At 41.4% G+C, this 14,262-nt stretch overlaps 2 protein-coding genes across 2 annotated transcripts in view; one reads left to right on the forward strand and one right to left on the reverse strand.

Moving 5' to 3' along the window:
* Window positions 1-1,855: 1,855 nt before the first annotated feature.
* On the reverse strand, window positions 1,856-5,084 carry LOC125334411 (translation initiation factor IF-2-like). The gene is made up of 3 exons (XM_048321230.1): window positions 4,377-5,084; window positions 3,993-4,097; window positions 1,856-1,961 (listed from the first exon to the last, which is right to left on the reverse strand). Exons 1-2 carry the CDS (start codon window positions 5,082-5,084, stop codon window positions 4,059-4,061), a joined length of 747 nt encoding a protein of 248 aa, XP_048177187.1. The 3' UTR covers window positions 1,856-1,961; window positions 3,993-4,058.
* CYTH3 (cytohesin 3) overlaps window positions 4,902-14,262 on the forward strand; it is a 48,874-nt gene continuing 39,513 nt past the window's right edge. Inside the window, exon 1 of the mRNA XM_048320479.1 lies at window positions 4,902-5,113. Coding sequence (XP_048176436.1) covers window positions 5,083-5,113 — 31 coding nt within the window. The 5' untranslated portion in view covers window positions 4,902-5,082. The remainder of the gene's footprint in view (window positions 5,114-14,262) is intronic.

Genomic DNA, 14,262 nt, shown 5'->3' on the forward strand with positions numbered 1-14,262 from the left:
AAGCATTACAGAGGTGCTGGACCTTTGCAATTTCTAATGCATTTTGTTTTCCTCACTGGGGAATTCTGGTGTTTTTTCCTCAATGACTCACAAGTGGCCTTATCGGTGTTACACAATGGAAACAAGCGCTGCCTTCCAAAACCAGTAATATTTGATGCTAGCAGTAGATAAAGCTCATTTAGAAATCTTAAAAAACCACAAACCCTCAAATGTGTCAAGACCAGGAATTTAAAATAAACTGCAAATAAAATTCAGGATGTGATTTCAAAGGTAATCTGAGAGAAACCCCTGCAAAATTCTTAGAAGAGAGGTATGTTTATTCTTGGGGGTTTTGACTATTTGAATGGAACTATCTTCCTATCCATACAAAAAAGCACTATTCATAAAAGACGTTTGACTTGCTAAGCTTTAGCTCTGATGTTCCCCAAAGCAATATAAAATACCTGCATGTAAATTTCTTTTGGCCTAAATGCAAGGTACAAGCACTTTTGAAACCTTTGAGACAACCAGAAAACAGGATTTTCTATAAAAATGTTTTTCCAGCTGAGAAAAATATGATACGTGTGACAACACAAACATTTTAAGAAACAATACATGGCTAAAACCCATCTGCCAAGCACAGGAAGTCAAAGAGTTTGCCTGAGGGGTTTAAGAGTACCAGATTATTCAAGTACTGATAAAAAAAAACAGGGAAAAAAAAAAGACATGCTGATGGACAAAGACTTTCCTGCATGGAAACTATTAAGCAATGCTTCTTAAAAAATAATAACTGTTTGATTGTCTAGATTTGAAACAAAATTATTCTTTATTACAATGGCTGGGTATCAATGACTGATTCTATCAACAAGATGTTGTTTTAGGAAATGTAATGCTTGCACCATTTTTCTAAAAATGTGAGAGCATCTGTGTGAGCAAGTTGTAAAATCAACCAAACAAGTCTAGACTACAAAACACTGCACACCATCTGTATTGTTTAAGATGTATCTATATTCTTTGGGATAGACCTACATTCTTTAAGACAGATCTATATTCTCTAAGAATGTATTATCAAGATTGTACAGATGTTCATGTCTTTAAGATTAACTGTTCTCCCTAAGGGTAACTATCCTTCTTACCAAATCTAACAGAAATCACACTAAGCCAGAATTGCAAATTAGTCATGTCTTGCCTGAACACACGAAATGGGAATACCTGCATGGAAGTGACTGCCTCCTTCAGAAAGATTTCAAAGTCTTCCCTCCAACAGTAAGGAGCATTATTCCATCTCCCTGTGGCTGATACTGACGTCCAGCCTGATGGCCCAACAGTTACTTCATTTCTTTCTGCAATAAAAAAATCCAGAATTGTATTTCTTATACTTGAATACAATGCTACTATCCATGTATGAACATCTTCATAGCTCATGCTTTTGATTAGAAATAAAAACTTTATGAAATCTATAATCGTATAGTTTTTATTTTCATTCACTACTCTTGGAATCTGGTTCAAACTGAAACCCACAGAAGTGGCTTAATATTTAATGAGCTTTATAGACCACAAAAATGTGATGTAAGTTTCAGTTGTCTTCACTGGCTCTCTGTGAAGGGACAAATGCCATAACAGATGTGCTCCTGAACCCTTAAAATGAAAAATGACATGATAAATTACTTCTTAGTGGAAACTGAATCAGAACAGTTACTGAACTATCCAAAGAGGGACCAAAAAAAAAAAAAAAGACAAAGTATATTACCCAAAAATTCTGCAAGCAACCACATTTACCATTGATGAATCAACCCTGCCAACAGCAGTTTTTGGAGAAAGCCCAATTTTCCACTAAAAATAATTTAAACAGACCTGCTATTAGACTATTACTTACATGAATGACAGACTATGAAGTTCTTCCAACACAGAAGGTTAGACTTGTGGATATGAAACTGCCAAACACACTGGTGGTAAAAACAGAGCTAAGACTACAGAAGACACTGCAAGAAAGGAAACAAAAAAAATCAAGCAATCTTAAGAAAACTGTTGATTGAAACTCTCAATAATATGAAAAAATAATTAAAATTCATATGTATTTCAAAGCAGAGGAACGAGCAAAATTCCAGAAAACAAAGCAGATGTGACAGAATTAATCACATGAGTAGGAAATAATCTATTGGAGTTTGTCTTAGAATTTGCTGAGATTGTAACCTGTATTGCTTCCTGGAATCTTTGTTGGTAAGGAACTACCCTGTGTTTAATGATAGTGGTGTTGTTGCTGTTGAATTGCCAAAAACCAGGGAGGAGTTCTGCTATGGTAGAACTGCTATAGCTACGATGTAGAACTGTGACTGTAATTCTTTACTTGATTTTACACATTTTCGAAAAATCTACTCCTGACCTAGTTAGGTTTACAGCCAGACATGAACTTTACTCTATACACAGGAAAATGAGGCAACAGGGCGAAAAGCTTGATCTTAAAAGTTTCTATGACACATCTCACCTACAGATTGAACAGCTTTGTCCACTAAAGCGCCTTGTACACAAAATTAACAGTTTTATGCTTAGAACATCTGTAGGATAAGGCTCATGCAAAAGGAAGTCTATTTATGATACACACAGCATGAATGAAAGAGTTTTAAGGAATATCTGCCATCCTTTCAAAGACACTCAGCCTTGAAGAGAACACTATAATTTCAATACTCTTTTGTACTATGTATCATTAATAAGTCATCCTGCTAAGGCAGGACTGGAAAGAACAGATTCTCCTTGAGAGAGTATTGAATGACATCTATTCCAGAGTTCCAACACAGTAAGCTATATATTCAGCAAAATACTGAAAATTTCCCTGTTCAGGTTAATAACAAACGTATAATAAAGAACATTTTCCATATCTCATGAGTTTGGATTTGGATTTCACCAAGAAGTTTCTATAAAATATTACAGCTGGTCACTTGGAACTAGGACAGACATTTTTCATATCTTCTTTGCATAACAAAATAATTTTTATATTTGCTATGAATTGGGAGAGTTTTAAAACTAGTATTGCTTCCGTGAGGTGAACAGGAACTTTGCACTGAATGGGTGGGAGGAGGACTGTTCTCCACACTTCATTCTCCCCTGCTATTAGAATTAATGATTAGGCTTTTTTATTTTGGACTAGAATTTTCCTCGTAGCAAAAGTATAGTAAGGGAGGGAGGGAGGAAGGAAGGAAGGAAGGATGGATGGAAGGAAGGAAGGAAGGGAGGAAGGAAGGAAGGCTGACAAACAGAAACAAGAACATAAAAGCATATACTTTATATAAAGGTGTAAAACAACATAAATGAAATGAAAGCAAACAATCTGTGATCAATTATAAAATTAGAATTTTTGTCATGAACCAGATTCCCCACTAACGTAAATGAACAGTTTGCTCAGTGTGCAAAAATATTCAGAGCCCGCTGTCAGTTCATCTGCATTAAGACTTATTTTAAACCATCCTGTAATAGCACTTTATAGACATGCATTTCAAAATAAATCTCTTACCAAGGTGATGCTTCTGTTTTATGTAATCATATCCTTTTTATAACTAACTTACTAAACTTATAACAATATTTAATATAAAATATGAAAGACAAAGAGGGGTATTTTAAAGGTTTATGATTTTTAGATGAGGTAAAACACTTTATCACCAGAGCAGCTGTCAGAGCCAAACCTCAGCTCTCGGCAAAATGGGCTGTAATAACCAGCTGTTAGCAGCAGTGTCAAGAGGTGAGTGCTCCTGACACAGCTTCCTAGCCGGTGCTCTGTCCCGTGCCAGCCTACAAAAGGAAAATGAAAAACCTGGTATTTTCCTGTTGGCTGACCCTTTCCTCCCACAGCTTCCTTTCTGAATAAGATTTTGACACGAACAGTTTTTTAAAAATAATAAGGGGTGGAAGGAAGGAAGGAAGGAAGGAAGGAAGGAAGGAAGGAAGGAAGGGAGGAAGGGAGGAAGGGAGGAAGGGAGGAAGGGAGGAAGGGAGATGTGCGCCAGTACAGTTCTGCTTACCTTTACAGACTTTGGAGGTTGCTGATACCCTGACTGCCATGGTAGGAAACTCACTGAAGATCTTCTTTATTGAAGATTAAAGAAATCCCACAGATGCTCTGGCTCCTAGGGCAGTAACCAGGAGAGTATTTTCTGTTATCCACACACACAATACTCACCGAGACAAATCCCTGCACCGCCCATGGGGCACAGTCCCACTTCTACACCAGACTCTCCATGACCCCTGTGGCAGTGGGAGCACCCAGCACCAGGCCCAAGAACAAGGAGCAAGCAAGAATCAGCAGAAAACATGCAGAAACATCAGATGTCTCGGGCTCTTTTTCAGAGACTTCAACCCACCTCGTCCCCCTTCACCACGCTGCTTCAGGCCAGCTCAGCCCTCACCTTCCAGTCTCCTCCCGCTCTTCCCCGCTTCCCTTTAAAACGGCCCAAGGAGTCTTTAGAACCCCACAAAAGAGCCAGGGGCTGTGCAGACATCTTCTCGCTCTTGCAGACCCCAAAACACGACCCCCACCGACATGAACCCAAGTGACTCAACCCAGGCTCCTCTCGCTCCCGACCGCCCCGGCGACCCCCGACAGCCCCCGGGCAGGTCGCTTTAGGGGCCTCGGCGCTGCGGGGCCGCGCCGTGCGGGACCTGCCGGGGACGGAACACCGCAAAGGGCAGACGGGAGAGAGGCTCCGCTGCGCCGCAGGGCTCGGCCGGGGCGCTGAGGGGGACGGGCAGCGCGGCGCTGGCCGCGACCCCGTGGCGCGGGGGTGGCGGCGGAGGGGCCGGGCGGAGCCGCCTCCCCTCCGCCCTCCGCGGGTCACATGAGAGGGGCGGGCGGCTGGGCCGAGGCGGTGGCGGCTGTCGGGGCTGAGGCAGGGTTGGGCGGGGAGGGACGGGGCGGCAGAGCGTAGCAGCAGAGAGTGGCGGCACTGGTAGTAGCAGCGGAGAAGGAAGAAGAAGACGAGAAGAAGGAAAAGAGGAGGAGGAAGAGAAGGAGGGGAAGGAGCAGGAGCGGCCGCGAGGCGCCGAGCGAGTGGAACGAGTCCCGGGCCTCCCTGAGCCGCGGCCGCCGCGGAGCGCCCTGCCCGCGATCCCAACATGGACGAAGAGGGTGGCGGAGGTGGCGGCGGTGAGTGCGGGGCTCGTGCGGGGGGGACGCGGGCCCTCAGCCGGCATTGCGGGCGGCAGGACGGCAGGAGCCCCTGAGAGCGGCCGCGGCCCCTGCCGCCGGTGCTGCCCCGTCCTGCCGGCGCCCCCGGGCCGAGCCGCTGTATCGGCGCTACCGAGCAGCGCCCGGGCGGGGGCCGGGCCACAATGGGGTCTCTGTGCCCCGTGCCCGGGCAGGGTCTGGCGGGGGCGCGGCGGGTCCGGGCGCTCCCGGGGGCGGCAGGGCAGGGCAGGCGGGTCCCGGCCCCGCTGCCGTGACAGTCCCGCGCTCGCTGCTGCAGCTGCTCCTCTGCTGTGAGAGGGGAAGGGGCAAAAGGTAAAAAAGTGTGCGTCTGGCGGTGTACGAGCAGGGAAAAGAGTAATTAAGCTCTGCGAGGTCTCTGTTTGTGTGTGTCATCTTAATGGAGGCTCGGTGATAATCACGGGGTGGTTCAGCCAGTTTAAACGAGGTGAACTGTTTCCAAAGGCAGCGGCGTTAACCTTGCCAGATACTACTTTTAGAAAATCCGGACTCGCATGTTGGGGAAGCTTTTATTTGTATTTTTTATCTTTTGGAGACGGGCTTGCGCGCTGCCCCAGTTTAAGGCACTGCAGACGTGCCACACGCTTCCCTCCTTTAATTTATAATGTGTTTTGCGAGTGCGTGTGTAAAGCTGCTGCCTGAAATAACCAGTTCTTGTGTATCATCAGCGATAATGGTGGGTGAGCAGGAGCTGATCCTGCCCTGGGGGAGAGGGATCGACTGCATGGCCTGCCCTATATTCAGCGTGTCTGTGACCGTCTGTGCCGTGGTGGTACAGAAGGGAGCGATGGGGGTATATCTTAAACCAAATGCTAAACAGGCGGCCTTTGAATGCATTGGCTGATCTCTAAATAGGTAAAGTAAGGGCTAAGCGCTGTATGATTAATAGTTGCGCGGTACTTGCTAATTCTAAATATAATTACCCAGAACTCGGAAATCAAGAGGGTGTGGTGCTTGTTTTGACAACTTGAAAAAATAATGCTATGATGAATCAGAAAAATAATTCTTCAAGCAGTGGGTTGGAAATGTGGCCATTTCTCAGCAGGCATTTCTGCTTGTTTTGACAGTGATAGACTCAACTCTTAAAAAAAAAGAATCTGAAAAAGGAAAGCTGAAGACAAAACAGCTCAGTTCTGAAAAGTTATTATTCAAAGCAGTTGAACACTGTAATTGTAAAGAGCAGAAAGCTCATTTAACTCAAAATACGTTATTTTTACAGTATTATGGACTTGCATCTATAGTTCAGGGAAACGAACACGCTTGTTACTTGCACTAACCCTGTGTAATGTAGCACTTAATCGCGTGCAAAATGTAAACTAGAAAGTGGACATACTGCTGAATTAATCTTTCAAAAGGTGTTAAGCATTTCAAAGTTGGATTTTCATGGGAGGACAAATGCTCAGGGCCTGGGGAGGAGGCAGTCTGTATTTAGCTAAACAGTGATTCTATAGGTGAAGCCAGATTTGAACCTCCAGCATGCAAGTGAAACTAATATCACTTTAATAAACAGATTGCTTTTTTGGGTCAAACTACAGTATAGTTTATGTTCAGCTTCATTGTAAAGCAATCGCAGACAAGTGAGACTGGAATTTTGTTTTGCAGTTGGTGTATATGACATTTTACACTGGCTTCTGTAAGTATTGTACTTTATTCTTGAATAGAGACCCAGTCTCACTTTTTCTTAGGGATCGATGTCAATTTGGAACACCAGGATTAGTTAGGTCATTTCTAGCTAATGAATTGGCAAGCTGTTATTTTGTTTGGGTTTTTCCCCCCCCCTTTTTTTCTTTAATGATAGGAAACGCGTGGATTTGATGGCCTGTTTTAAAACTTTATTGCTGTTGAGTAATGAGACTTGTCATACCTGAGCAATGAGACTCCCTTCGGATTCTGACCAGGGCAGTCCCGTGTTTTGAACTTCTGCAGGACATTCTAAATCCTCATAAAATTGACATTATTGAGTGGGAAACTCTTACAGCTAAGCTTATCACTGTGCACAGGTACTTTAGGAAGTGTGCAAAATTATTAGGCTGCACAGAGTCACCCTAATTAGAGACTTGAACTAGATAAGCATGTAAATATCTAGGACATTAAAGTGTGATTCAGAAGGTAAGCTGCTATTCCCAGTTCAGCTCTGCCTGCTGCACTGCTCTTCAGTTTGATTTGCATCCTATGCTTCAGTTCTCTTATTTGTCAAATGGGGTCAGTTGTTTTACCACCTCTGATAAAAACTGTGAATGAAAACAGAGCTGTGTAAAGTTAGAATTTTTTATTTTAGAAGCACTCGATGGAAGAGAAATGCTAATTAAAGAAATTGTTCTCAGTACCTCCTTCTCTTTTGTATGTGGAGCTCTAAACAGGGCTGTGCATTTATATTGTACAATCCACTTCCACACAAGCCTCCCATTGATTTCGGCAGAGCCTCTGTGCATGGATTATTGATGCTATATGATCCGAGTCAGTTGGTGTTTGGCTCAACTTTCTTTTGTGTCCTGATTAAAATATCTCTGTGGTTCACTCAGTCCAGGAAATTTCTCCTCCTCCCTCTCCCCACTTGGTTTAAAACCACGTCTTGTGTGATTTGAGTGGCTTTTCTCACAGGCTCACAGCTAGCTGGTGGCGGTGCCAGTGAGCGGGACCCTTGCGTTCAATAGTGCTCTTGGTGTGGTTGCTCAGTGAGTGAGTGATCCTCTGCGAAAGGTCAAAATGTATAAACAGTCAGTGCTGGAGGCACAGGATAGAACTTCTGTTTGTTTTCTGAATTTGACTCTAGTCATCCAGCAGGTTTTCCATCCCCCAAATTCAATTTTGTGCCATTCCTCTAGAAAAAGACTGCAAGATTGGGTACTTACCAGCTTCTGTATGTTTGTTTTATGCTGTCTCAACAAAGGGCTCTAAGCAGACATGCCAGAAGGTTAAAGTCCTGCTTCTACTTGACAAATAGACCAAATTATAGCACTAATTATGCCACTGAGGTTTCCCTACTGTTCCCCAAACTCTGTGCTTTATTTCTGAATGTTGAAGCTCTTCTGGGTCAGAGCAGTTGGGTTGCCAAGCTCTGTTAGTTGCTGGCTGTACTTGCCAGCGATGGTGCCAGGTAGCACGTTGGATCTCTGATGAGGACAGAATGTAGAGAGTCCTTCATTAGGAGAGACACCAAGAGACCAGATCGTCGTACAGAGGACTCGGGAGAGTGGATTTGCTGCCAAACCAGACTTAGCAGGGTGACTTCTGTTCTTCTGCAGGGCAAAACAGTTACCTACTTACAAGTAAAAGCTGTTAAAAGTAACAAACGACCCAGATTTTTCTTAGAAAAAAGTTTTTAAATTGATTAAATATATATATATATTTATATTTTAGACATGAGCAGCCTCATCTCTTCTTTCCATGTTGTAATGTCTTTCAAAGGCAGACCTTAAAGGTATCAGAGGCCATGTGGCCTCCTCATGGTTATAGACATTTGCTTTGCATTTAAGGCTAATTCTGCATGTTTTCTTATTTTATGAGTTCCTTTTATTATAAACAAATGTGTTTTAACACAGAAGAACGTTAAATATGTTTCACTCCCTACTCATCAAAGTGGATAACTTGTACCAGTAGTTTTAAATAAAACATGTCCCAAAAGTCCTTCAGAGGAGGGCTTGTAGTTTTAAATAGCACTTTGGGGAAATCCCAAGAATATAAAAAAGCACCTGAGTTTTGGACTGACCACTCCACTTGGTTCTAGGGAGTGAAAAAGAACAGATACAGAGATAGTCTATTTATGTAATTTAGTTTTTTGTGTTCTTTTACCAGCTAGCAGAGCTTCATGCTTAGTCTCTTTTTGCTAAATAGGTATTTCTTCATGCTAAACTAATCTCATATTTGTTCAGATTATCTGTCAGCTCAGTAGGATCTTAATTTTTACCCCAAAACCGTTTACTGTTTTATCACTGCAGTAAAAAATATCATAATAAGGCATTAACAATTATGTTGTACGTAATAGTTATTTTTGGTGGTATCAGAAAATGTGCTTGTTAATTGCAGTAACTTGTTAAGTTTTTCTTAGCCTAATGTTTGATATTTTTAGCTGTGACTTGGAAGAAAGTGTGAAATTTTTGCTGATAGAGTTTCCAGAGGTGGTTGGTTGCCAGACTTGGTGTATTGTTATATAATGGTATTTGGTGGCATGCTCAGCAATGTAAGCGCGCCGTGGATTTAGGGGAGCAGCGTGCCTGTAACAGCATCTGTCTGTACTGTTACAACTGGGAAAGAAAGCTGTGGGATTTACAGGCAGGAACAGAGTGTATTTTGCACAACAACGGCTGGGAATCACAGTGATAGCCACATGAAAGTGGGCTCCCCGTGGGCCACTGTTACCAAATGGATATTGCAATCTTTTAATACCACTGGAGTTCCAAGAGCTTTCACCAATTGAAAGGCTGCAGAAGGTGAGACAGCACAGTGATTTTCAAGATATATTCTGCAGTTCACATAAAATTTTTCAATCCCATCATATTTATTGCTTCCCCTTCTTTCTTTTTATGATTTTGAATGCTTTTTCAAGGGAAAAAAAAAATTACTTTCCTCCATTTTCTTCCTTTTACAAGGGGGTGTAGTGATAGGACAAGGCGTAATGGCTGTAAACTGAAAGAGGGTAGATTTAGATTAGATTTTAGGAAGAGAGTCTTCATTATGGGCCTGGTGAGACACAGCACAGATTTCCTAGAGAAGCTGTGATTGCCCCATCCCTGGCAGTGTTCAAGACCAGGTTGGACAGGGCTTGGAGCAGCCTGGGATAGGGGAAGGTGTCTCTGCCCGTGGCAGGGGGAGTAGAATGAAATGAGTTTTGAGGTCCCTTTCAACCCAAACCATTCTATGATTCTGCTTGCCATCTTTTTGTCCTGTAAGTCTCTCCTTTCCTAGTACCACAAAGGTTTGAAAAGCTTTAAAATGTTTCACTTAAACTGTAGCTCCATCCTACCTGCTGCAATCTTTTGCTCCATTCTTTTCCCTCCCAATGCAAACATGGTTTAGTCTGATTCTTTATATGCCCCATCTTTGACTCCAAGGCCTGTTTGAACTACCACTCGTCTCTTTTCCTTGTTGGGAGTCATTGAATGAGCTGTTTGCAGTCACTCTCTGAAGAGTATCTCCTGGAGGTCCTTTCCACGCTTGTCCTGACCCCTTGTACTCAGTACATTCCCTTCCTCCTCTTTGTACTGCCAGCTGCCTCTAGTACTGTTTACTATATTTTTCTTTTTGAAATCTTGCTTGTTTTTTTTTTTTTTTCTTCCCTTCTTTGTCTGTTTTTTCCTCCCCCTCCTGTCTTACTTGCTTTTTCATTTGGAAGATGATCTTTCTACTTCCAGCTTTTTTTGTGAAGATGTGCAGGACCCTGTGCTTGCTCTAGTGCTCTCTTCCTCTCTACATCTTGTTTCTGGATAATCGAATTTGCAAGTAAGAGTGGAACTATCGTATTTAAACTGATGACTCACAGCTTATACTCTGTGTGCTCTGGATCCAGTACCATCTGTCCCAGCTAAAATGTTGGCTTGTTTGACATCTTAAGATTGTGTAATTGTCGTCTTAAGCTTAATGAGTCTAAAACAGAGCTCTTAATGTTGTTTCCACCCACTTCCTCTTTTTCATGTCTGTGGACACATGCTGGCATCCCGCGTGGTTATTGACAAGGAAGTAGTGAGATGTTGTAATTCATTGCTTCTTAAAAAATAGTCTGTAGGGAAGTTGTAATAAAAATGGCAGTGAAAGGGCAATGCAAAAGTATTGACCTACTTATGAAATAAGTTATGTTCTCCTATGCAATATTAATTTTCCTGTTGGAACGCACAAACAGATTTAATCTGGTTATGGGATCACATTTTCTGTAGACTTCTGCATGGGACCAGCGAGCACACGGGTTAGCATTTTGTGATTATTGAATGAATCTATATGGATTTTTTTCCTTCTTTTTAAAGTAATGTGATGGTTAATGATTTCTTCTTTGCTTTGTCTCCCTGCAGTTCATGAGTACTTAAGCACGTACAAAAGGATTGCACTAATTATAGTGAGGAGTTTGGACCTAATGACCATGTGCTTCATTCACAGAGGATAAAAATAAATCCTTGGCAGCTGGATTATTAGGAAAACCTGTCAATATATAGAACTGTGAGACAGGGATCCCAGGGAAGGGAAGAACACGTGGTGTTTTACTTTGTTTTACAGAAGCAAAAGAGAAGTTGTGTGAAGAGATGTACTGTTGGCATTTCTGACTTCACTGTGCATTCTTTTAGAGCAATATGTTGTACTGGAAAGGTGTATGAATGAGGTAGTAAGAGTATTTATTTATGCCATTTGTATAATTTTAACATTAGCAAATTGTTTTTAATTGCATATGACTTCCTTTTTTTAATTTCAACAATTTCATGGGAAAACTTAGTACTGCAAGTTTTTTTGGACAGCAGTGTTTCCTCTTAGTGGGATAGACATACAAAATCCACTAAAAAACCATGTGTTTTGTGGTCCTCTGAGATTTGCCTGAAGAAGGAAATGGCTTGACCTATTTGGTTGCTATGAAGTAAAAACATTCTTGTTCTCTCTCTCCTTTTTTTTTTTTTTTTTTTGTGAACATCTGTGTCACATTTATTTCATTACTTTTTGAGGTTCTTTAAGCACATTATTTGCTAATACGAAGTTTTATTTAAGGAAAGTAAAGTGATAAATAGCTGCTTCCACAATTTCATTGAATTTCTGATATCTGCTTATGAATAGGTACAATATAAGTGGGTAGGTTTTCCAGTCAAAGTTGACACGTTGAAAGGCAGACAGGAATGTTATCTAGTATTTACGAGGAAAAAAATGTTTGGCAAATTCAGTAGGATCTCATGAGTTAACAGGAAACGTTGCATGCTGGAACCTTGGGAAATCTAAATCATAATCTCATCTCGGATTTGAAGATGTTTTGATTTAATTTTTCAACAGGTTGGCCTTCTTAGTGTGGTTTTAGTGATTAGCCTCATTTTCAGATGTTTATTATAAAAAGAAATAGTTATCTTATGCCAGGTATATGGAAGAATTTAAGCTGATTCTTTTATTTAGCAGCATAATGGAAATTGTCCCAAGGAGGATAGATTTTATTGATTTTACTAACAATTCTTCAAAAAGAATCTGAGATCAGTCCATTTGTGAAAGTTGAATCTGAATTCAGATCTGTCTTTTGCTGTCGTGTCCAAGGGCTTGGTTGGATTTCGAGGAGCTGCTGTTGTTCTTGCAGGTGCAGGTTCTTAATAAAAAAATGGAGAAACCAGTATTGACTTGTAGATGGAATACATTGAGTGTCTTAACAAAACAAAAAAGCTGTGTGGAAATGTTGAACTGTGAGTCTGCTGATCTGAGGGTATGGAAGAGGCTAACAGTAACTGTGGGAATTAGTTTTGGTGTCTCTTCTATCCAGCTGCTAGTTTTCACACAGCTTGTAGGAACATCATCTCCTCAGTCAAATGAGATTGAAATTGAGTACTGTGCGAGGCGTACTTTGGCAGAAGGAGCTGATGGGCAGGAAAACAAATGTGTCCAATGTCTCTTGTGCTTACTCTTGTTCTCACACACATGCCTGCACAAAAAAAGGCTGAAAAAAATTTGCATATGCAAGTAAGGGAACTGCCTCACACTGTTTTCTCTAAGAGGAACTGTGGGATGTAATGTCTTAATGATTCACCTCTACAGTTTATACAACTGCCTCATTAGTGTGACTTCTAGAATGCAGATTTCAATTTATTTTTGTTTTAGTATCTGATTCATATTGCAAAATACCATTCATGTTGTTTTCTTGTTGAATTCAAGTATTCAAGAGTCTATTTGCTGTTACATTTTTGCTTTCATGTCCTGTAGATATCATGTTCCTTAATAAGGTCCTTGTTTAGCTCACAATCAGTGTTGTCTGTAGAGTCAAATTCTGACATAAACAGATCCCATTGCCTTACTACAAGAGAGGGGGAATTCTCAAAAGGGGTATTTGTAGTTGCATTGGATACTATAAAATAAAGAATTATGGTTGCTTGAGGCAGTGTTTCTTATATTCAGTAGCTGGATTCCAAGTAAGGGGTTTTTTTTGTTTGTTTTTTGTCTTTCTTACTCAAGTAAGTTTGTTGTAATGAGCTTCCTGCCCAGTCATTCTGTGCACGGAGGAATTTTCCCACCAGACCATGTACTCTGAGTACAGCTTTGACCACTCGCAAATGCAATTTTTGAATTTCTAAAGCTGCTGCATGTTTTTGTTCCAGTGTCTTGCAACTGCCCAGCCAGGGGATGTGGAGGAAAGTTTTTTTCCCCAGGAAGTTGAGGTTAAACCACAGTGGCCGTAAGAAGAGATGGTGGCTCTGTTCAGGAGAAGCTCCATTCCTGGGGAAGAATTTTGCAAGTTAAATGTATCCTCTAGCCATGAAACTCCTCATGTATACAAGACAGGGGCTGGGTCCTGCACAGGAGCATTCTCAGTCTGTCTTGAGAAGATCAGGAGGACCTGACCCCTTTCTTGTTCATGTGCAGTGCTCCTCTGGCTCTGATCCAGGCAGGAGCTGCTGTGTGCAAACCCTGCGTGCTGATGATCCATTGTAGTAGATCTGTGAATAGATCTATGGACTTCACTGTGTGGGGTAGGTGAATGAGCATCTTTCTGTTGCTTTGTGGTTCTCCCTTTACATTTTTCTTATTTTTAGTTCAATTTTTAAATTTATTTTTTCTTTTCTTTTAACTGAAAGAGTTCTGCTTGGTACCCACCCAAAACAAGCACTTCATATTTCAGAAGTTTGCCTTCAAGAGCCTCTATCAGGCTGAAATAATTCTTGATATAGTCTTGTATTTTGCAAACCCAGTATATACTAATTGGGGAAAACTCACGTTGCATGTGGTATCTGTCATGTAAACGCATAAATGAGTAGTCCGTTTTATGGAAGTATAAGTTTATAGACTCAAAAGCAACTGTGTTACTTTACAGAACTTTTATTATTATTTAACTTCCTCTTCTGCAATTCAGTTTTGACCTACTATACCCTTTTGGTCATTAAAATTATCATGTCATGTAGTTGCAGCATTTTTAAGCATTCATCTGG

This window comes from Corvus hawaiiensis, chromosome 16 (genome assembly GCF_020740725.1).
Source record: "Corvus hawaiiensis isolate bCorHaw1 chromosome 16, bCorHaw1.pri.cur, whole genome shotgun sequence".
In the NCBI taxonomy this organism is placed as follows: Eukaryota; Metazoa; Chordata; class Aves; order Passeriformes; family Corvidae; genus Corvus; species Corvus hawaiiensis.